This window comes from Acanthaster planci, linkage group LG01 (assembly GCF_054643075.1).
Source record: "Acanthaster planci isolate LZ-2023a linkage group LG01, COTS_SCS, whole genome shotgun sequence".
Taxonomy (NCBI): domain Eukaryota; kingdom Metazoa; phylum Echinodermata; class Asteroidea; order Valvatida; family Acanthasteridae; genus Acanthaster; species Acanthaster planci.
This window is the reverse complement of record NC_141777.1, coordinates 37296729-37320609: the sequence shown is the minus strand read 5'-3', so window position 1 is coordinate 37320609 and position 23881 is coordinate 37296729. Positions and strand designations below refer to the sequence as shown.

At 44.1% G+C, this 23881-nt stretch overlaps 2 protein-coding genes across 7 annotated transcripts in view; one reads left to right on the top strand and one right to left on the bottom strand.

The window, feature by feature from the left end:
• The window catches only part of LOC110982360 (HHIP-like protein 2), a 304779-nt gene that overhangs the window by 148632 nt on the left and 132266 nt on the right, over positions 1-23881 (top strand). The gene's annotated exons all lie outside the window — the stretch shown is intronic.
• Positions 1-23881, bottom strand: part of LOC110982454 (poly [ADP-ribose] polymerase tankyrase-like) — a 57423-nt gene that overhangs the window by 9493 nt on the left and 24049 nt on the right. For all 6 annotated transcript variants that reach the window (XM_087135707.1, XM_087135711.1, XM_087135716.1 and 3 more), the window contains 21 exons: positions 23304-23458; positions 21527-21606; positions 20747-20859; positions 20320-20551; positions 19393-19552; positions 18917-18993; positions 16976-17234; positions 16052-16210; positions 14098-14215; positions 13794-13911; positions 12960-13218; positions 11567-11693; positions 10208-10426; positions 7398-7702; positions 6528-6724; positions 5471-5576; positions 4289-4458; positions 3310-3460; positions 2200-2324; positions 1708-1786; positions 1337-1514 (listed from right to left, as the gene is read on the bottom strand). In XM_087135707.1, the coding sequence (XP_086991833.1) occupies positions 1337-1514; positions 1708-1786; positions 2200-2324; positions 3310-3460; positions 4289-4458; positions 5471-5576; positions 6528-6724; positions 7398-7702; positions 10208-10426; positions 11567-11693; positions 12960-13218; positions 13794-13911; positions 14098-14215; positions 16052-16210; positions 16976-17234; positions 18917-18993; positions 19393-19552; positions 20320-20551; positions 20747-20859; positions 21527-21606; positions 23304-23458 (3387 nt within the window). The remainder of the gene's footprint in view (positions 1-1336; positions 1515-1707; positions 1787-2199; positions 2325-3309; positions 3461-4288; positions 4459-5470; positions 5577-6527; positions 6725-7397; positions 7703-10207; positions 10427-11566; positions 11694-12959; positions 13219-13793; positions 13912-14097; positions 14216-16051; positions 16211-16975; positions 17235-18916; positions 18994-19392; positions 19553-20319; positions 20552-20746; positions 20860-21526; positions 21607-23303; positions 23459-23881) is intronic.

Sequence of the window (23881 nt, the reverse complement as noted above, 5' to 3'; positions counted from 1 at the left end):
CACTTTCGAAGGTGAGTGGCGACAATCTTTGCAACCCTTGAGAACACTCTCGGTGAAGTGGAGAGGCCAAGGGGAGGGCCGTGAATTCGAAGAGGTTCCCGTGGTATAGGAAGCGTAGGTATTCGTGGGTGAATCGGAATGTGGAGGTAGTTATCTTTCAAGTCTATGGAAGAGGCACAGCATGGGATCTGTAGAGATTGGGTGACCGTCCGAAGGGTCTCCATGCGGAATTTCTTCGAGCGGATAAAGTGGTTTAGAAGTTTGAGGTTGATAATAGGTCGCCAGCTGTTGAGTTCCTTCTTTGGAGTGAGGAAGAACATTGAAATGAAGCCCTTGTTCCCTTGAGATTTTGGAGCCAGGCGGAAAGCACCCATTCGGAATGCTTAGGAACCAAGTCGCAGAAGTGCTATGCCCAGACCCAGCAAGCAGGGGAAATTTCAACCCCGAGTGCAGCGCCACTCTGCGTTATCGTTGACTGAGATGCTTCGGTGTTACGTTGGGGAACTGAGCATTCAGATATCGCAAGCACTCTAGCTCAGGCCCTTGAAGCGTGGCGTGGGCTATCCCTGAACTGAACCAAAGATGGTATTGCCAGCAGGGATTAGCTGCGGGATCACAAGTTTAGCAAGATGCCACTCGATCCTCCACAGACCGACTCCTGTCGTTCTATAGGGGAATGTGAGGTCGCAGAATTTGAACTCTTGCACTCCCTCGTGAACCCTAACAAACCCAGGGTCGCCCTGTTGACCCTATAAATATACCTAGGAAAGAGGGGGACCGCGGTATTGGATCGCTCGCACCGCCTCACAGAACCCCCAACAATCCCAGGGTCGCCCCGTTGACCCTATGTATCGCTTGGTAGTAACAGTGTAGAGTCAACAATCTATGAAATGCACAAACATGAGAAGAGAAAATATACCACCAAAACAAGAAAATAAACGCATTAACTCAGAAATATAGAATGTACATTTATTATAACACATTACGGTTTGATCAGAATATCAAAAAGGTGTGGAGCGAAACAGAGACTCGATAAACTTGAAGATGTCAAAAAGACATGTCCATGTAGAATCACGCTAAGGAAAAGAAGGACGAACATGACAGCCATTCCGCTATGCATCATGGGACTAGAGGGCACACTACGGTTGATCAGAAGTTTTAGCAAATTAAATCAGATGCAATTTGCATATTTAGCGACTGTTTGGGGTAGGTTGAAAGCAGAAGACAAGCAGTTTTGAACCAGTGACAGCATTGTTCACGTCTTTGTGTGGACTTCTGGATACTTCAACCACAGTACGATCAAAATATGGCCTGGAACATTTTGCAACAATCTGACCTTTGACCCTGTACTGGGCGCCTAGCAGGATAAGGTTTGTGGTGGCCAGGTCCAGTAATATCTCCAGCTTCTTTGCATTTTCATCCAGAGTGCTCAAATCAGTCAGTGGGGGGATTTTGTCGTAGGTGAAGTTGACGCACGGAATCAGCTGATAGTACTCGCTGCTTAAATCGCATACCTGGGGGGTATCGACATAAAAAGCTTCTGATGTAGGTTTTCCTTAACGAGGAGTTAGCTGTACAAAAACATCACACTCTCAAGATTCAGTATTCCTAGCATTCTGCTGGTATTTTCAAAGCAGACCAATATATATAATTTGCCTCTGTCAAAAGTCACGATGTCAGTCTAAAATAAAACCTTGACTATCTTACCCTTTCCATGTCGGCCTGGTACTTCTTCATGTCTCGGTCAGAAGCCTTCTTATCCTGCTCCGCTTCCTCTAAAATCTCCCTGACAACAAAGTGCATACAGGTAAAATGTATCTGAGCTTCATCAAAAGCACTGCCAGCAGAAAACATCATCACTCTTTTTTTTTTCACATCTGCTCTTTTTTGCTACACCAAAATTTCTGCTAAGCAACCTTCTCTGATATTAAGAGACTGTTTGGAAAGGGATCCTCTGAAACATATCTGGAAATTGTTGGAATCAATGTGATCAGAGCACATGGGTAAAATTCAACCAGACAAGGCATGTCTTGTATCACAGGTTTAACTCAGTAAGATATGAGCACAGCTTGTCTGAATGTGGCATCTAATTCCACCAAGGCCAGCCACACAAAAAAAACACAACAGAAACTGTTGACACTCTAGGTCAGTTGATAAGGTACTACTTGGTTTCCTGTTAAAGCTGACTGTCAGTCTCACCTTATCTTGACCAAGACCTCCTTAGCTTTTAGTAGAGATTCCCTGGGGAGGTGGTTGCCCATGTTCATAATGGACGTGTCAATGCCAGAGTCCGACAAGGCCCTTGCAAGTATCTCTGGTTTGATCTGATAAAAACAAACATCACTTGTGCATTAACGGTAGAGCGGATCATTTGTTTATTAAATTTTTTTTTTTACATGCGAAGCAATAAATGTGCAGAACTCTTAAGATAAATGCATTTTGTTACACAAAAGGTAATGGCTGCTTGGTTCAAAAAGCTACCTCTTTGTTCATGCAAAAGGCCTACAATTTGACACAAAAGCAACACATCGGCTACACCATATTAACCACTTCGTGCCGGGGCATTTTTCAATGTTGATGATGCTGGGCAGGCATGATATCATTTTTTCCGTTTTCAAAATCCTTCAAAAATTCATCATTCCATTTAACGGTCGTTTATAGCCGCACCAAGTAATCTTCAGGCACTACTCTAAGTTGACAGGTGACCTTCATTGACACCCGAGTATTTCAGCCAGGCCTGCAGCCTTGTAAACAGAGCCCAGGTTGTGCGATGTTATACAACTGTCTTTTGTTCACGAACCTGGCTCAGTGCACTGCTGACCTCTTTTCAATAGGGGCCAGATTAGCATGCAGCGGTGCTGTGTGGCTCATTGCTGCGGTGGTGGAGCGCTTTTGTCCCCGGTGGTAACCCGCTTGCTCTCAATGCCCCAAACCCTGGTATACGGTTTCAAAATAACGCTGGATTATCACCACTTTTGAGAGTGAAAAATGCCGGTCATGCCCAGCAGCCTGGTCTTTTGTTCGGAGTACGGTCTTTTGTTACAGGGCCCTCTTTCCTTTGTCCGAGTTCGGAGACCCCGGCCACGCATATAAACCATACGGTTTACATATGGAAGTGGTTAAAAAACCTCTTGCAACATTAGGTAAATGCTGTTAATGAGGTTTTCAAAGTGTGACGCTGTGGCAGACAAACAAACAAACAGCATGGTACACACAGCTAGGATTACAAAGCCTGGATAATCTCTTCCACTGGAAAAAGAGGCAATGGATTTTTATTGGGGGGGGGGAAGTGATGGGAAAATTACCGACCAGCTCCTGGATGGCCTTCTGCAGCTCCTTGGGAAGCTTGGACGGGACCTTGGACTCTAAGTTGAACTTGAATTCCTTCAGGGCTTCCTTGCGTTGGGCCCTCCAAGGGTCATCCGGCACCAGGTGGTACTTCTTGGCAACCTTCTGAAAGCTGGACCATCAAACAAAATGAGATGATTGGCACAGTGCCAAGTCACTCGGTGCATCCTGTAACCCCAAATGGGACCTTCCTCAATCCTCCTAGATATCCTGGTATTAGTGACTGGGCTCTATGTTCCTCAATCCTGCAAACTTCTCCTGGCTCCCAAACTGTCCTTATAGGGTCTATGTATTCCTTTGTTTAATTAACTACTAACTTGGAAAACGCACCGTTAATATGGGCACTTCACAATAGTGCGCCTCATCTGTCGAACCAATGTGTGTTTGAAATCTTCGATTAACCTTATTTCTTTATTCTGATATCTTCAGAGGTATATAGGAGTTACTTTTATTTTTATGCAAATGCAAAATTCGATGTCCATGAGCAAAATTGATGTCACGTCAGGGAAAAAACTTTAATTTTAAAACTTTAATTGATTTGTGCAGAAGAAACTGCTGGAATTTCTGATAGTTTTCTGTTCCAAGTTTCCTTTTCTTGGTGATTTATTGGTGTTTGAGTTCATGACAATAATATGAGCAACCCCTTCTCAGAAATGTCTTCAATTAACACATTTCGGGCTCACAAACTCAACAGAAAAACCCCTACACAAGGCAGTGTCTTTCCTGATCAACGTCAAAGCAACAGCCCCCTCTGTTGTCTGGAAAAGCATGGACAATTTAAAACGTTTAAAAAGAGAAAGTCTCTTTAAAAACTTCATCAGCTGGACCAACAGGATCTGACAGACTACGGGGTTGACGAACACAAATCATCAAAACATCAAGAAAGTCCCCTCATCAGGCAAAATTTCCTGCATGAGCCAGTAAGCTGGGGCCCACTCACTTCTTAACGTCGGCCCAGTGGTTGGCAGTCTTGGCACGGAAGATCTTCTGGAACTCCTTGACAGCTTCCTGTCTGCTGCTGAATGGGGTACGTTGGTACTGCCCCTCCTCACCGATGCGACCCCATCGTGTGAACAGCAGGATCATATCCTTGCCAGTCTGGTGAATGATCTGGAGAAAAAAACCCCCAAGATACCATCATTTTCTAAGCAGCACTATCAATCTAATCTCTGTGAACACAATACTATGTTTAGTTACATAACTGTTGCAACAAAACTGTTCCACAGGAGATGTATCAGTAATCAACTACAACAGAACCCCAAATGTGGAGCATTTCATCTTTTACCAAACCTTCCTTCTGTGTCGCCAAACTTTTGGGGTCTATAACTTAGCCTGTTTGACAACTGTTCACAGTCTGCATCATTTAGGATAAATCACCACTCAGGAATACAACACAGTAAAAAAAGAAATCTGTGCCACATCAGGGAACATGTAATACTGAGCAGGACCTGTCATTCTCTTGTGCCACAACATGAAGCAAAAAAACAATGCACGGCCAACAAAACTTAAAGAAACTGTGCAGCACAAATAGCCTCCAAACACAAAGTATTTCGCCATACATAACTTCACCTAAGTGAGCAGAAATCGACTCTCGGCTGTCGGACCACATGCAGGCAGTTTAATTTTTGTCTGACGCTGTGGCTTTTGAATTTTTGTTTGAGCGTCAACTCATGGTGCCTTGAGAGTTGAGATCACAGCTACGCCCTGCTTGTAAGAAATTGCTGAGTATATTTGACATTGTCACAACTCAGGTGCAGCTCGTTCCTGGAGAGTCAGTCTCTGACTGTTCTGTGTTGTCACAAGCTCAACTGGGGCTTTTTAGGCCTCACCAAAACCACTGCAGCAGAGCCCTCAGAGTAAAGTGTTCACAGCTTTTTACCGAGGCGTTTTCCCTTTCTTTACATGCTCTCACTCTTCCATTAAAAGGTCAAGGTCAATTCCGGGTGATTATCTTCGGCCTGATGAAGGTGATCAACTCTTTCCTGGGGTGTGTTACCGACATATTAGATTGAAAAATTCCAACTCAAGTGTATCCAAAGAGATTGTAAATTTAAAAAAAAAAATTTGTTTCTAAGGATGGAGTTACACTGCTACTCAAAGATGTATGTTCTGGCTTGCACACCTGCATTTTGTAGAAGTTGTTCATCCCGTAGGTCCCGTGTCTGACATCTACTCGTGTCAAGGTGGCATTGAAGGGCATTCCTAGTTCTTCATCCATAAGGACCACCCTGGTGAGTGACAATTGAAGAGAATGATCAAAGTTGCAGTTTGCTTTCACATGGAGTATGGACTGCTTTTACCTTTGGACCACCACGTGCTCCATGCTATGCTTTCATTCTCTACATGAAAATATTACAAGATTCAGGATAGTCGCGTTCAAAATTGTTGTTTGACTCTAACAACTCACCTTACCATCGTTAAATATTTTTTTTAAATTAAGTTTTCTTTTTCCCTGGAAGACTTTCAAATCAGTATTCCATGGAAGAAAAGGCCAACCCTTGTCTAAGCTTGTTCCTTGCTGTATCAACAATGTTGACGACAATGTAGCCATCATCCAGTCAAGTAAAATATGACGTCTTTGTGTCTATTAGACACACCCCTTCTAGTTTTAGATCCAGTACATGTAGGTCCATGAAATTTTAACAGTCAGCGTAAGCACAGTTGTAGTCGAGACCACTTAAGACCTTCACAAGACCACACAAGACTAGCACAAGACCAACACAAGGCCTCCAGTCTGAAGTCAAGCCACAAGCTATTCAAATGAACAGCAACAAAAGCATTCCTTTGTCATTGTTCACACTGTTGCTTGTGACAGGTCTTGTGTCTCGTCTTGTGTCTGGTCTTGTGTCTGGTCTTGTGATGGTCTCGACTACAACACTGAGCGTAAGCACAGTTGTGTACAAGTGGTGATTAACATGAAAAAAAATCATAATAACCTGAGAAAAACTGTTTGATACATGTAGGCAAATTTGAAAGAGAAGTCCAGTATTTGTAAATATTAAGGACAGTATACGAAAATAAAAAAATGTGTCCATAAAGTTTCTGCCAATTTCAGAGAATTTTTACAAAAAAAGAGGAATTTCTCCTGTCTTGGTGGCTACATTGGCTATTAAATGGACCAAAAGATCTTTCAAAATAGTCGGGTATGTTTAGGTCTGTGAAAATATAGGATGGCTCACCCTCCTTCCTTGAATTTGGACAAGGGATCAACCTTGGCCCCACTCTCTGCCTCCAGCTTCCTCCCCTTGGTCTTTTTAGCAGTGACTGCTGTCTCCAGCTGCTTGATCATGGCCCGAGCATCAGCTTTGAAGTTGGGCTTGGGCTTTCTGAAGTGGTTGCTGTCCATCCACGAGGCAGGCTCGGGCTTGGGCAGCTTCTGCAAGTTACCATGGAGATTGCTCATGAGGTGTCAAGATTAATGAATACAATGATTACAATTCATCCGCCCAAATTACTGCAATGTTACCAAGACTTCATCAGGTTTCCTTGGCAATTTTTGTTTCTGTTTTGCGTAAAGGCCACCATACAAATGTGGGTAATCTCAGGGAATTCTGCTGTGCCCATGTATTAGTTTTCCACCTCAGCAAAGACTTGAGGGGATAAAACCACAACCTTTATATGGGAAATGTAAATGGTAATGTTTTATCTCTTTACAACAGCAAAGAGGTGCACATACGATATGCCAGGTCAGCTGTATAAGGGCTCTTGTCCTTGCATCTAACTTTCACCTGAATGTGCACAAGCCTAGAATCTCTGTGCATAGTGCATCTGAGTACCAGCAAAACATAAAGATAGCACTCACTGGTCTTCATCAACTGTAATGCTCTGCATTTCCAATGCCAAAGCTGCACTTTGCCCCAATTGATGATATTAAAGTTATGACAATGTGAAAAATATTAAAACAGCATGGCTCTGAAGAAACTCCAATGTCAAAATGTACATGGTACTGTTGATTACTGCTCTGCTCGAGAAATTTCTAATTCACACCTCACCAGAGGCCTTTCAAATAAGGAACAGAGCAGATGTGGGCTAGGACTAGGAGAGCTCACCCATTTGGCATCTTTGACCTTCATGAGTCGTTGCAGTGTTGCGGCCATTTTGATTGAGCGGACCTCCATGGCATAATCCAACGGTGTTTTTCCCCGCTTGTCCCGCACTGTGACCTTGGCGCCCAGTCGGAACAGTAAGTCCAGCATGACTGTGTTCTCATGTGTGCCGTAGGAGCGTGTCTTGACCAAGTGGTGGACGGCTGTGCGGCCGGCCAGGTCGGCTGCATTCAGGTCAACTTTGGAGGTTTCCAAAAACCTCTTGACGGCATTCTGTCTCTTTTCTTCCTCCAACCGCTCTTTCTTTTCTGTGGGAGGGAGACAGGAACACAGTGACAGAACTGGATAATTAATGACGATCCCTTCAATTCTAAACAGCCTGAACGCACAAAAAATGTATCAGGAAAAATTTCTGGGAAATAGCTGGCAGTAGGTCAAACCTATGACTCCCTAGATTTTTCCACAGATTTCAATGTTTACACTTCACATATCCATATCCTGTACTAAGAATATCTCTGGGTATATCGGTGAGCTTAAAAGCATCTAAAGAAATTATTTGTGGAGTTTCTGTAGTGCACTTTCACATGTGTTGGCCCATGCACTGTTACACGGCAAAAGTTCACATTTTCGTCCAACCGTACTTGGAAAAGTTGGCATTTTTCGAGACTGGCATATTCCTTTTCCATATTAAACACTGGAGTCAAAGTCAAAGTGACTGCAACACATAAATGAAAAAAGAGTGAATGTACAGCAAGACAACAGTTTTTCCCAAAGTACTCCCTATGCTTGCCTCTTGGCAGGGGCATCACCAAGATTGGTTTCAGGGGGCGAGGGTGTTAGGGGGGGCAGGGCACTAATCAGCAGCCACCTGACCAACCATTTATGGTGGAAGGGGGTCAATTTTACACTTTTCATAAATTTTTTTCCCGGGGGTCGAGCATCCCCCATTATGCCCATGCCTCCTTTTACCCAGGGGGTTAAGCATCCCAATTATGCCCATGCCTCCTTTTTCCCAGGGGGTCAAGCATCCCCCATTATGCCCATGCCTCCTTTTTCCCAGGGGGTAAAGCATCCCCCATTATGCCCATGCCTCCTTTTACCCAGGGGGTTAAGCATCCCAATTATGCCCATGCCTCCTTTTTCCCAGGGGGTTAAGCATCCCCCATTATGCCCATGCCTCCTTTTTCCCAGGGGGTTAAGCATCCCCCATTATGCCCATGCCTCCTTTTACCCAGGGGGTTAAGCATCCCAATTATGCCCATGCCTCCTTTTTCCCAGGGGGTCAAGCATCCCCCATTATGCCCATGCCTCCTTTTACCCAGGGGGTTAAGCATCCCAATTATGCCCATGCCTCCTTTTTCCCAGGGGGTTAAGCATCCCCCATTATGCCCATGCCTCCTTTTTCCCAGGGGGTCAAGCATCCCCCATTATGCCCATGCCTCCTTTTTCCCAGGGGGTTAAGCATCCCAATTATGCCCATGCCTCCTTTTTCCCAGGGGGTTAAGCATCCCAATTATGCCCATGCCTCCTTTTACCCAGGGGGTTGAACATCCCCCATTATGCCCATGCCTCCTTTTTCCCAGGGGGTTAAGCATCCCCCATTATGCCCATGCCTCCTTTTTCCCAGGGGGTCAAGCATCCCCCATTATGCCCATGCCTCCTTTTACCCAGGGGGTTGAGCATCCCCCATTATGCCCATGCCTCCTTTTACCCAGGGGGTTAAGCATCCCAATTATGCCCATGCCTCCTTTTTCCCAGGGGGTTGAGCATCCCAATTATGCCCATGCCTCCTTTTACCCAGGGGGTTAAGCATCCCAATTATGCCCATGCCTCCTTTTACCCAGGGGGTTGAGCATCCCCCATTATGCCCATGCCTCCTTTTACCCAGGGGGTTAAGCATCCCCCATTATGCCCATGCCTCCTTTTACCCAGGGGGTTAAGCATCCCCCATTATGCCCATGCCTCCTTTTACCCAGGGGGTTGAGCATCCCCCATTATGCCCATGCCTCCTTTTACCCAGGGGGTTAAGCATCCCCCATTATGCCCATGCCTCCTTTTACCCAGGGGGTTAAGCATCCCAATTATGCCCATGCCTCCTTTTACCCAGGGGGTCAAGCATCCCCCATTATGCCCATGCCTCCTTTTTCCCAGGGGGTCAAGCATCCCCCATTATGCCCATGCCTCCTTTTTCCCAGGGGGTTAAGCATCCCAATTATGCCCATGCCTCCTTTTACCCAGGGGGTTAAGCATCCCAATTATGCCCATGCCTCCTTTTACCCAGGGGGTTAAGCATCCCCCATTATGCCCATGCCTCCTTTTTCCCAGGGGGTTAAGCATCCCCCATTATGCCCATGCCTCCTTTTTCCCAGGGGGTCAAGCATCCCCCATTATGCCCATGCCTCCTTTTTCCCAGGGGGTTAAGCATCCCCCATTATGCCCATGCCTCCTTTTACCCAGGGGGTTGAGCATCCCCCATTATGCCCATGCCTCCTTTTTCCCAGGGGGTTAAGCATCCCCCATTATGCCCATGCCTCCTTTTTCCCAGGGGGTCAAGCATCCCCCATAAGACCCATGCTTCTTTTTCCGGGGGGGGGGGGTTAAGCATCCCCCATTACGCCCATGCCTCCCTTTACCCAGGGGGTTAAGCATCCCCCATTACGCCCATGCCTCCTTTTTCCCACGGGGTTAAGCATCCCCCATTACGCCCATGCCTCCTTTTTCCCAGGGGGTTAGGCATCCCCCATTACACCCATGCCTCTTAGTGGAGCTCTGTGTAGTGTAATCCTCTGCCTCCTTGTCTGGCTTGCACCCACCTTTATTTCTGGCTTCCTCTCGGGCTTCTCGCTGGAGTCTCGCCTTCTCGGCCTCCTCATCTGTTAAGTCGTCTGGCTCATCCTCGTTCTCCTCCCCATTCTCGTCCTCTTCCAGAGCTTTTAAGACTTCATAGTCGCTCACCTCACTGATGTAATCGCACCTGTCTGTACGCTCTGAGGTGTCTCCTTTGATGTAGCCGTCACTGTCTGTGACCGATTCTGTTCAAGCAACAAGAGTTGAAGGCACTCATGTAATCCAACCTAACCTGTACCAGAGACCTCCATCACAAAACATGAACCAGAAAGTGATGGTCTAGTGTGTCCAGTCTAAGGATCTTGTGCTGGACCAAGAGAGGGCGCTATTTTCTTGGCAACCAAGGCTCCTTTGGTTAAAACTGAACTTCGCTGGTTCAGGAATGACTTGGAAATGCACACATTATGGCCGCATCGCTACCAAAAAAAATGAATACTCCCGACCAACATGACTTTTTTCAACCGATGAGGGGGTGCTTCTGCTCGAGGTGGATACACGCCTGGACTTAAAAACACAATGCTACATTTATTGTTTTCCTTGAATTTTCAATAAAAAAGTTAAATGTTTCTCCGAGGTACAATAATTATGCAAATCAAATACCCCTTTTACCATAGGGTCAACTGTTTGAGCTCTTTGCTGGGGCCTTCCATTCCTTGACCTTCCTGTATGTGTCATCTGCTTAACCAATCCTTTGAAATATCTCTTCTAATACATGTATGTCTACATAATAAAGCAACACCACATGCTTTAAACTCCGGGCTGGATTGCATCTAGCCATTTGAAAAATCCTTGTAGGAGGAACAGATATATGTAAGAGCACCAGGAGCCAATTCTATGGTTCTCCTTTCTGACCGGCCCTTATTTTTGGCTCCAACAAAGGAAAAAGCAACCCTGTCTAGAATTTCCTGCCAAGAAAAAATGAAAACTAAATGATAACCTTAAGATGACAAGAAAGCAATTTTTTAATTATAAGTAGCAAACATCACATGACGTACTTTCAGCCAATCAAGATACAGAATCTGTGGGTGAGGTGTTATAACACTAATTACAGACGGCCTGATGTGGAAAGAAACGCCAATGCCCTTCTCTATTCATGATAAATCCCCCAACGTATGGATAACAGCGGGCTCCATTATGTGTCCCACCTATATAAATTGTTGGTTGCATCACAAATTGACATATCATGGATAGTTGCCACAACAGGGACTGATGCACTGTGTGGGCAAAGTTTCTGGACTTTGCATCACTCCATGGCATATAAAAATGTTTGCACGCGTCATTTCGTGGTGCAACCAATAAAATGACAGGATCCTGCACGTGCTCACTTCTCTGTTCCCATAGATTGACAGCCCAGGTGGAGAGAGATTTTTTCTGGATCCGCCTAGCTGACCAGTCCACAAAGGCTTTTTCAAAGTCGTTGTTCAGGAGAAGTTGCAAGAGATCCAGCTCATTCTGTGCAACAAGACAAAATGAAAGCAACATGCGAATACTTCATGTTGTTTGTTTCTTAAACCAAACTGTACAATCAAATTTAAATTCAGTGTTAATATGCATGCATTCAAGACCTCTGCACTCAAACGGGGCTACAAAATAATATTTTTCTGGTTCAGAATAGATGCATGGCTGTTTCATTCCAACTGACTTCAGCCAGACTGATGTCAAACAAACTTTTGTAACGAGCTCTTTCTATGGACGGGGACCTGCCTGCTCAAAGAATGATAAATCCCAACAGCCCATGGTTACGACTGTGCCGAATATATGAATATTTGATTAATTATTGAATATTTGAATATTATTTTCTGAATTTGAATATTGAAATACAAAATTCATGAAAAGGAAGGGACAATTTTTGTGGGGGTTTTAAATGAGAAAAACTGGACTATGGAGTCTTGTTTCAAGCAGGTTCAAATGAAAAGTGACAGAAATCTTACTGACTCAAAAAGTAAATGATTCATTAAAAAATTTAAAAGGAATAGATATTTTCAACAGGGCAAAAAGTATTGTTCGTCTCTTAAATCTTGCTAAATTGTGGCTGGAGATACTCGTAGACGTGAGAAACTATTACAGTGATTATAATGTACAACTGTGTGCATTACTGAAACTGATTTTCTATATATGGTTTGTTCATCAAAAATCTGTCAGTCAGTAAGACCAAATATTTGGATATTCAATCAAATTGAAGGTGGAATATTCGAATAGTGACTTATTCAAATGAACTCAGCCCTACCCATAATGCAGGATAACGTAAACAAGCAATACTATTACTACACTACTATACTATTCCATTTTTGAGACACCTCCTCCAGACAAAATATTGGCAATACTATGATAATGCGCTGTCCCATTTCCTGAAAACAAGTGAAAAAAGTACACTATATGTCATTTTCAGTCAAATTATGGCAACAATAGTCAGTGAACAAGGACCCTGTTATCAGAGAACAGGAAAAAGGATTGGCTGACCACGTGGTTCCCCGTCTCCATGATCATTACAAGAATGACACAGGGACTGGGAAACAGTCTACCTGCCCCTTCAGGTATATACATGTATACCTCTAACAAACCAAGAACAGCGTGGGCCAACCAGCAAAGTTCACGTTGGCTGTGACGGGGTTGGCCTAAGGAGAACATGAAAGTGTGCACTCTGTCAAAAATTTCTTTCCTTTTCTTTAAACAAAATTCTACAGCTAAAGATAAATGACGTCAAAATCATACATTTACCTGCCTGACAATATGCATGAGTGGCGTCAGGCCGTCCTCGTCGGCGTAGTTGCAGCTGGCCCCGTTCTGCAGCAGGAACTGGCAGCCGTGGAAGTCGTTGGTGTGAATGTAGAGAATGAGCGGGGTGCGGGATGCCGACTTGGCCGGGGAGCCGTGGTACCAGGCGTCCAGGGTGTCGGCTCGCTGCTGGGGGACGCGCGCCTGGACGTCCGGCAGGGGGGCTTGGAGGTCCAGTGAGGCGTTGAATTTGGTGAAGAGTCTGGATTGGTGAGAGATGAAGAGAAGGCTTCCGTGGAAGGGGAGTCGAGGCGGGGGAGTTCAGATAGCTATAAGTCTCAAAAGTTTAGTGGTCTTCCTTTAACATTATTGCAAGGCACCAGGCAACAATGATCAGCTAAAGCTGATGTTGGATGGGTAAGCACTTTCATGAAGTTCGCAGTCACTGTATGGTATTTTTTAATGCATGCATAACAAATGCAATGCTAATGTACACTACTCCCTCTTGTTTGATACATTCTCTACACAATGGGTCAGGCTACTGTTTCTTTCAGTGTGCTGACATCTTCATGGAAAACTGTTGGCCTCTGAAGGTCAGCAAGTTGAAATAGGAAAGGCCAGGTTAAATGGTGGGTGCATAAAGTGCATGCATGCTGTATGTGCAGTGATTGGCAAGCACCTTAAATACAGGCCGGGTGCATGCAATGACCGTTTGTTTACCAATGGTCAATTTTCCCTGGTAACCTGTGCCCAAAATGTACTCTCGGCACTTAGCAAAATCGAATACTGGTTGATAAATGATCATTGTTTGAACATGGCCCTAATCATTTGCCTTACCGTATGACTGCCATGGTGGACAGGTCAAAGCCAATGTTCCAGAAGACTGCTGCCATCGGAGTGCGCCCTCTACCATCCTTGCAATTCAGAGACTTCTTGAAATTAGCCTCGTCCTTCTCTGTGGAAACCATTTTTTTTTTCTTCAGAAAATCACCTTCATGCTGTAGTCAATTTTCATGACCCCTCACCAGAAATGTTTGTGATGTCAAGGCGATGATCAAGTAATGCAATCCTCTTGTCACTTCTAACACAGCACTGACAATGATGGAAAATCCTCCCCCCTGACCTCAGTCAGGTGACTTACCAGCCAAGAGCTTGCAGAGAGCCGCATTCTGGTTGGCGGCCGCATAGTGGAGGGGGGTGCAGCCCCTGTCATCCCTGGCAAAAAGCTTCACGCCTCTTTCTAGCAAGGGGATGGCAATCTGAAGGTAAGATTAATTGTGCCGGGAATGTTTAAAATACTCCAAAGAGTTACCATCACAAAAATTGCTAAGTTTTGTGTGTGTGCGTGATGCCACAAAACAGCTAAAAGTTGACTCATATGTGCCGTCAAGTGATGTCCCACAGCATTTTCAAGCTCTGAAAGTGACGAGCGTTCTGAAATGTGACTGGGGGAAGGTTGCCCATCCTTCTGGGATGGGGATGGATGGTTTTTTTCTACACATCCTCAAACACATTCAGCACAGTCAGGAAATAGGCGAAATGCTTGTGAAAGCCAATATATTGTACATTGATCATTAACCCTCCTCTGCAGACACATTTTTGAACCACTTGTCCTATCAGTCAAAACCAGTCAAATTTCCCATATGTGTCTGTGTACTGGGGGAAATTAAGTGGAAGGATTTTTTGACTGATTGTGACGTTTACAACAAAAGGAGGGTTAATGTGAATTTATATAAGCCTCCTTTACGTTAACAGCAAAACAGTAAAGGTTACCAAATACAACAAAACAAATCATTCTTTTCATAATTATGAAACATCCAAAGAAGAGTGAGAAATGAAGATGAAAATGTATGAATTAAAGTACACGTTGATAAACCTCAGTTTATTTTGTAGCGGAGAGTGTACGAACTTTCTTAAGTTTGTGTGGACATGTCCTGTGAAATACACAGGCTGGGCGGAGCATAGCCCTCAGTGTATGTAGTAAGCTCCTTGGTTTGCGCGTGATCTATGCAATGTGCGAGCACATAAGCGGGCGGAGCTTGCTCTGGGTTCTTGCTAGTTGCAGCAAAGCTGTAAAGACGTGAGTTCTTAGTGCTCTCGCTGTGGCGTGTGTTGCTACAGGGCAATGTGATGCTGCTATATGCGAGGCGCGCCCCGACTGTCTCCATGTGGCGGGTACGGTACACAGGTTGTACGGTCTAGCCGTTCACTTGCGAGTACATTGTAGTAAATTTGGGCTGGGCCCACGGTGGCGTGGCGCTTGGTGCATGTGGGCCGTATCACTACAGTGACACTGGGATATTCAATGCAATGTTGTTTAAGCAGTGCCATATTGAGTTGTGCAGTACGACTTGGGTCCAGCGTTGGCTATTGGTCTCATGTTGGGCAACACTGGACGTGCATTGGCGATAGCATTCATGTGATGCAGTAGTAGTTTGCACACTGTATATAGGAGTTGCGAGAGGCGACATCAGTCAGTACGTTGCTGACTGGCGTGACCCAGTGCGATATTAGTTGTGTGTTGGTCTCTCTTCAAGACCATGCAAAGCAACAGAGGTTGTAATAAAGCTTACCCAATAAAATTTATCATTTAATCAATTAATTATTCGTTGAATGTCTGAATAAATCACATTGTTATTGAGGTTACCAGCAATCTAAATTGTCAGGTGTCCTTGTTGTTGTGTATTGTCTAATTGGCAGAGAGCATCACATTCATCAGAATCGGCGGTACATTTCCACCAAACGGATCTGCTCCCTTAGCCTTTCGGTTGCTCTGAGTGATCTCTGGACCAAGGAGGAACCCGAGTTTAGGCTAGAGTCGTGACCCCAACCGGTTTCAGACTCGACTCTTGAAGTGAGGTTAGGTCCAGGGAAACACCACGCCATAATGTTATTACAGTTGCCTGCGCCAAAAATGAGCGTAGCACAAATTTTACACCTTCTACTGAAAATATCCAAATGAAATTTTACAAAACTGACCAGGTATCAAAAACTGATTTTCACGATTGGAGGGCCTTAATAAAAAGCACCACGGCTTTTCTCGAATTCCATTCTGCAGTTCCCAGCAGCATCAATCAGACCAGTGCATAACATACCTGCTCATAGAGATCAAGCGAATCACTGGAGTCGGCATGTATGGAGAGTAGATGCAGGAAGTTACTGCCCCTGCTATTGGTGGCCTGGGCCTTCTTATCATCAGGCTGCTTCAGGAGCATGGTGCTGGCAAGCTGGAGTTTCTGAGACTCAAAAATGGCCTGGTTAAGGTAACCAAAACAAAAGTTGCAATCCCCAAATCAATTGGGAACATTCTACCTGTTTCTTTTTCCCTTTTCGTTTGGCTTTGCATTGGGGTGTATCGGAAACCCAGATTCATGTACCACGAATGTCACCAGGAGTTCTTTCATGTTAGGGGTAAGATTTTTAGGGGTGGAGAAAGGGACCAACACTCACCAGCAACAAAATGATACACCATTTACAGTGGACGGGGTCACTGTCAAGGTTTTTTAAGCAAACTTGTGATTTTTATCTCATTTCCTCCCTCTGTTCATTTTTGGCACTCTTTTTCTTTGCGTTCATTTCCTTTCTTTTTTTCCACTTTTTTCCTAGGGGGTCAACCTGCCTGGTTACTCCCTCCTCCCATGCAACACCAATGTCAAGTACCTGACGACAGACATCAGTCACTGGTTCCAAATTATTGGACAACTTACAATATATGTTGCAACTTTCAGACAATGCAAAAGAACGTTTTTAAAGGAAGCTGTGCTTGACTGTTTAAATTAAAGTTAGGCTGCATCAATGTACATTGTAGAATGCAGCCTGATTTCATTCGGACATCTAGGGGTTGTTGATGTGTTTTGGGTAAGGCATAATTGGCAAGTTAAATGAGATATTTTTTCAATTTCTTCGGTTCCTTTATTTACTTGGAAATACCTTTCTTTTGTTTCATCAGAGAACCTGTTTCCTACACTACCTACAATTGCAACACTACCGACTTTACACAGCAAGCTGCTGACACCAACCTGCATGACACAGATGTAAGAGAGCCGGAATTTCTCTAGCCGTGCCATGACCAGGAAGATGACGTTCTGCCAGCCCTCCGCCACCACGGCCTGGACAAATGGGGCCTTAATGGGAACAGGCCGGGGCTTGACCAGGGGCTTCCATACCCACAGCTTCCTGCTCTCCCTCTGACTCTTGGCCGGGTCTTCCAGCGACGGCGGGACAAAGGTGACAGTGAGGTTGATGTTTGCTCCGGCCTCAATCAGAATGATAGCCACACTGGGATGGAAAGACCACAAATGGACTGAAAAATTTGTTTGAAGATTTGCAAGGCGAAGTTAATTAAAACAACAGGAGGAAGTTTGAAGTAGCAACCTGTGACACTTCTCCTTTGTAACTTTCTGAGTAGGGTTCTTTACAGAACCTCACAACCTCACTGAAGAGAACTGCTGCTTGGTGCTGCTGTAAACATACTGCTGTTGAAAAGTTGTGTTGGAATAAACCCGGGGAAAAAATGAAAATTGAGTCTTTTTATTTGGGCTGCTGAATCTTGGTCTTTGAAGCAAGCAAGACTTCATGTATGAGGAAAACCTAACTGTCAAACATTCTCAGCTTTGAATTCTGTGCATCACATATACTCAGGGGGTTAAATAAACCTTCTTTTGGCAATATGATGTAGAAAACGTTATTTGAATTCTTTGGCAACTATAACGTGTGCGGCTGACAAGCCTAAAAACTACTTTCAAATCAATTTTTGCAAAAAAATTGTCAGGATGAGGCTGAAGGGGTTTGCAGAAAAGTGGCAGACAATGAGGCAAAAGTGCCATCAACAGGAAAAGAAATAACAAAAACATCAACATATCACAATCCAACAATGCAAAAGACAAGGACCATTTTGGACCATCCCAAAATAAACGGGGAAAGTGATTTAAAACTTCAAATGGTGTCGGTAGGCTTGGTGAAAAACACAAGGATAATTGTTTCTTACAGGGGCCGATGATCAAAGATGTCACAGTACCATGTGACCACACAGTTTCCCCAAGACTGGCGCCCACTGCAGTAGACAAGTGTTAGATATGCAACCTGGCCCAATTTTATGACATAACTATAGAAATCTTCATGCACGGGTAAGTGTTAACACATCCAACCTGTGAAACACATGAAGTGCTTACATTACTGCATTATTTTCTGATACAGTAGGCATAGCTTTCATGCTAACTGTCAAGTAACAGTGTGTAAATTGGGCCTCGCACATCGCACATTGTAACTATAGGCTTATATTCACTTAAATAACTGATTTCTATCAACTTGCATGATGGTCACCATCTGTGCCACGTACCATTGTCATTTGTGACCTGTTGTGACAAAATGGGAGAAATGTCGCACTCTGCTCCTTCTTATTTCGAGGGTTCAACATCATATTGAAGTGGCGGTAAATTTTCGGGTTTTTAATATTTAGAAAGAGCAACCTGTTTCTCATGTAATTCCAAACATAGTGCAGGATCATATGGTTAACCCTAACAGTCCCAAATCCTCCAATTTCAGTACGATTTTACATACACCCTAGGATGTTAGGGTTAAAAATGTTTTCCCAGCAATTTTGATGATAGCATTATTCGTGCCTGGTCAGAAATGTTGGAACAATGTCGGAAACACCGACGAAAAGTTGCCAGAATAATGCCACATTGTCACCTTATACTTCTGCCCTAAGTGTTCCATGTACATGACATTGGAAAGCTCTCTTTCTGCTGAATTCAAAGATACCAAGATCTCAAGTTTTGAAAATTCTGACTTTCAGCTCATTTTGTAGTGACAGTCATATTTTTCTCATACCTCTTGCAACTCATCAAAACTCTGTAGGCTCATCAACAGCCTAAATAGTCCGGCAGTCTTTGCCAATGACAATGGTGGACATACGTTGGGTCATGTAGGTGAATGTGAGTGCCCTGTTCATCACTTACCTGTGATTGCCTCCCAGTACAGCCATAGCTAGGGGCGTGTTACTGTGATTGTCTTTAATGTCCAACTTCTTGCTTTTCTGAAGAAGAAAAAGGGCAAAGCCAGTCAACAGTTTCTTTTGGTCCAGAATAAACCTTTGCCTGCCACCAGAACAACTTTACATCTGTACAAGTTTCTTCGCAAAGGGACAAAGTAGTTTTATTGAAACATCTGCCCCCCCCAGAAATGTGCTTTGCCGTCAAATTTGCATTGATCTGGCTTGGCAGAAAATTTGGCCAACTAGGTGATAGATTTTAAGCTGTGATAGTCTTGGAATGAAAGAATACCCTCGGATGTCCTCTCCCAAAGTGGACAGTTGCATATTCACAATCCTCAATTTAACGAGAAGGACCAAGGCCTCATCCGACAGAGGTCAACTTTTCACCAGTCGAAGCACCCAGGAACCCAGACAAACATTTAACTGGCAAGGGTAACTCACTTCCACAAGGTGTTTGGCTGAGATGGTGGCCCCCCTGTAGGCTGCCCAGTGCAGGGGAGTCTGCCCAAACTTGTCCTGGGTGTCCACCTGCTGTCCCTTCATGGCACCCAGGAGCACCGTCACAATCTCGATAGGGTCTGTCTGAGTCTTGTCTCGGTGCCTGTGACCATTTAAGAGATGATAGTGACAACAGAACGCATGATTCCAAGTGGAGTTCTTTACCCTTACACTCCCCAGAGTGTGTGCAATATTATGATAAAATTGGAGGATTCCGGACTTCCACTGTTTTAACAGCGCACATGCTCAAATCGACAAAGTTGGGAAAAAGGTCAGGGAAATGCTAATTACTGTGTTCATTTGAATCAATCATATAACAAAAAAGACACAATGTTACGATATCTAAGGATGGATTTGTGTTGGGGAGATGTCAATGTAATTGTGGATTTTTTTTGCCCTTTTTTTGATACTAGTAAGACCTAAATGTTAGGGTGGAAATGCAGAGTCAAAGCAATTTTCTGTGTATAAAAGCTGGTTCCGGTAGATAATTAAATGTGATAAAGTGCATTAACTCTATAGCACTTTATACAAAGTGTAAGTAGTGACTCAGCACACTCCTCAGACAGGCCCCAAAGCCAGCGTGTGCATTATCACACCTTGCACAAGTTAAGACAAAGGAGCTCGCCTTGCCTCACACCTTTGCATGACTGTCACATCAAGCCAATAACTTTAATATCAAACAAAAACCACAAGCATGACAACAGAACTGTTTTCCACGCAACCCTCAAGTTGGCGATTTGCTTCCGCCTTCTTGCAAGCAACAGAAAGCCCCTTGAGAAACAAAGCCACACATCTGCATGCTGTAAGTCAGTTTTTCTCAGAAGTAGGAAATCTAAGCTGCACTAATTAGGAACACATAAGCATACTCACTTTTTCATCTTCACAAACGCATAGTGCAGGGGCAATCTGCCTCTGACGTCCCGGACAAACATGTTGGCGCGATATTTGATGAGCAGCTCGGCGATACTGGGGGAGCCGTCAAAACTTCCCGTGTCCAGGTTGACGGCATAGTGAAGTGGGGTCCTGCCTTTGCCATCAAGGGCATTGGGGTCGGCCCCGATCTCCAGGAGGACTTTGGCATTGGCTAAGATCTCAGTCACACCTGAAATGTGAAACAGCATAGCCAAAGGAATGCAAAATTCAAACAAAGGGGTACGCAACTCAACACCCAGTTAGACCTCACAAGACCTGTGTGAGCATCCATTGTCCTCTAGGCTGCCCAGGAACATTACCCTTCTAGATCATAACACGACTATGCGTAACGTGTTTCTAACAAGATCAGCACACCTGTACTCACTTGTGCCTTCATTCATCACATAGTGAAGGGCCGTCTTCTCAGTCCGGACATCAACAGCGTTTATATTGGCACCGCTGGCAACCAAGATGGGCAGCATATCGTGCATCTTATGTCTATCAAAATGTTTCAAAAAGAATCACTTAGCACTATTCTACCCGGCTTTATGGCTTGATAGAAAGAACAGTTGACCAATGTTGTAATCATGTGAGACTGACTTTTGCTTGAAAACGCAAAAAGCTCTATTCAAAGAAACTGAAGGCCAATATGGCATAAGGTTGCTATGAACAGAGATCTTTAACCCTAAGAGAGCCAGGGGGACAGAAATCCCTGTGGCATATCCTCCGACATGGTCACTACGCATTCCTTCTTCTGCGTCAAGCCTCAGGGAATTTTTCCACTGAGGTACTGCAATCATTTTGACACCAATTTTAGGGAAATCCCACATACCATTCTCAAGAAAAACTCTTCCGAGACAGTCCAGCGAAAATGTGAACTTTTCCAAGTGGCACGCTCAATGCAACGGGCAGACACGCACGAGGTGGCAAACTAAGATTACTGCAACAACAAAACTATGTTGAATTGAACCGAAACTTCACAGATGTGCTTTCAAAGAGTGTCTTTACAATTACATGCAATGTTTCACAGAGATTGGGCATTGGACGGATGGGTTTTTTCGGTGGGTGGGGGAATCCCCCCGCCCCCTTTCCCAGGCCGTGAGATAAGATTCATCTGAAAAACAACAGCAAGACTGTAAAGTGCTGAATATAATCAGAACCGGACCTGGCAGCCAGCAGAAGGGGGGTGTTCTTCTCTCCGTCGGCGTCTCTTGTGCACTGATTGACATCAGCTCCGGCCTTGATCTGGGTGAGCACATGGAAAAGGGCAAGCACCATAAATACGGTGAGGGTAGAGTTCGTGAATAGTGCCCTCAGAGATGAAACCGGCCAAGGGCCCCAAAAATGGGAAATTTCGCCAAACTGATATTGATGTTGGATATGCGTGCCTAACGACAGTTGGTTAATGTAATTACCTTCAACTGGGTTTCCTCTGAGAACAATGTAATGAGCAAACTAAATTAAACAATCCTTTCATGATAAGGTATGAGAAGGGAAAATCAGGACTGACTTCGGTATTTATGAGAATTGATTTGTTCTTTCAAATTGTTTAATCACAGTGAAATTGTCATTGTTGAATTCTTAAGACACTTATGTTAAGTAATATGAAGTTTTGTGGGAAAAATTAAAAAATTGGATTTATCATAGGGAAGATTCAAACAGCTGGAATTTCAATAAACATGCAGAAAAGCTTCATCTGTGTGCTTCACTGGCTCAAAGAAGGAACCTCTGAGGGCACTAGGCCATCTCCCCAGAGTCAATGAATGAGGACACTTGTATGCAAAGTTGCATTAAAAGCCATTACAAGACAATTCACATGCCAATCAAGAATAAAAATTACAAGTAGATCGCAAACGGTCTAGTATCAGCCCCACTTTGAAGCATGGTACCCCATGTGGTGGGAATCGGGATCATCTGGGCATATGGTGTGCACTCAGAGATTAAACATTCCAACAAATGTTGGTGGTACGTGCTCAGCATGGTTCATGCACCAAACATGCAAAAACTATTGATCACACGTGACAAGTTCTCATCAAAGGACCCTCAGTGATATGTAAAGACATGCCAACTCTTATTCCCTCACTGAGCAGATGCGGTCAGGACATAAGTGATTCTGATGAACATTGGCACAGGCCCACGTCGTCATATTTCATCCCCTATCACTTATGATCGAGCCGTGATTGAAGGCGCTACAAATACGCTTCTTTCACAGACACTTCACAAAGAACGCAGCGTGGCCACACATGCTAAATATATTCACAATAAAATGAAGCCTACTCCAGAGAGTGAACCATCATCAAGATTTCAGAGAAGTGATAAAGCATACGACAGAGCATGGTGTACAGTATTACGCTAAATGTACTCTCCTGAGTTAAATAAACTAGACCACAAGTAGAGACTATAATTACAAAAAAAAACAGGAGAGAGAACTATTTCCCCCCAACGAGCAAGACATAAACATTATCTTACCACAGTAATATGATAGTCAACGTGTTATAAGTACATCACAAATCATCTGATTTCAAGTTAGCTGTAACTATAGACCTGTGATATGACTCTTTGCCGACTTGGACTTTTGACATATAATAGGCTCGATTACAATTATGTTTAACACTGCAAATGATATTTGAAATGCTCAATAGATACTTTGAGGCTTTGACTTATTCCCCCAAATGAAATGACGTTGAGTCTCAAGCTATCAAGTCACTGTGAGTCTCAGGCCCGATAAGGCTGTGGATTATTCCTGAAATGAGCTTCATATTACCCTTGACCTGTCAAACCTCTTTGGGTCTTAATCATGGACGCGAGGGAATGACTAACTTCCAAAATGAGTTTTTTAGAGTTGCCCTTTTTGGGTCTAGGACCTGTCGCAATGGCTATCTTCCAAAAGTGAATTTGGGAAGGTTGGCATGTTAAAAGCAAGGGCATTCTGCACACTTTACCAGTAGTTCTGTGTTCTCCCTTTGGCCCCTCTTGATTGCCAGATGCAACGGAGTGAAGCCGTCCTTGTTGAACAGTTCCAGCTGGGGCTTCCACTTCAAGAGTAATGTCAGGAGAGGCGTGGAGCTGCAAACCAGATGAAGTGTACTGCACAGCCCTGAAAAGCCACATAACAGAGGTTGTCTTTAATAAAGTGCTTTTTACAACTACGCTCCAAGTGTAACCCTTGCCACAGATGATAATTCAAACAACGACGAAATTCGCATTACCATATCTCGTATATATATTCATAATTGAGAGTACAACTCTCGCTGGTTCATTTATCACCAAATGCCTGTCACTGTTTCTACGGTTTACCAAAACACAAGGAAACTGGCACAACTCAAATACGCTAGAGTACTCAACTGCTGACTGGCATGGGTTAATGTTCCTGTATGGTACGCATGTGTAAGCATTGCCCAAGCCATGGGTGGAAATCCGGGCGGAGGCCACGTCCCCTCCATGTTTGAAGCAAAACAACATACTAAAGGAATTAATGGATGGAGGATTTTCCCTTTTCAGTTTTTATAAATGGAATAAG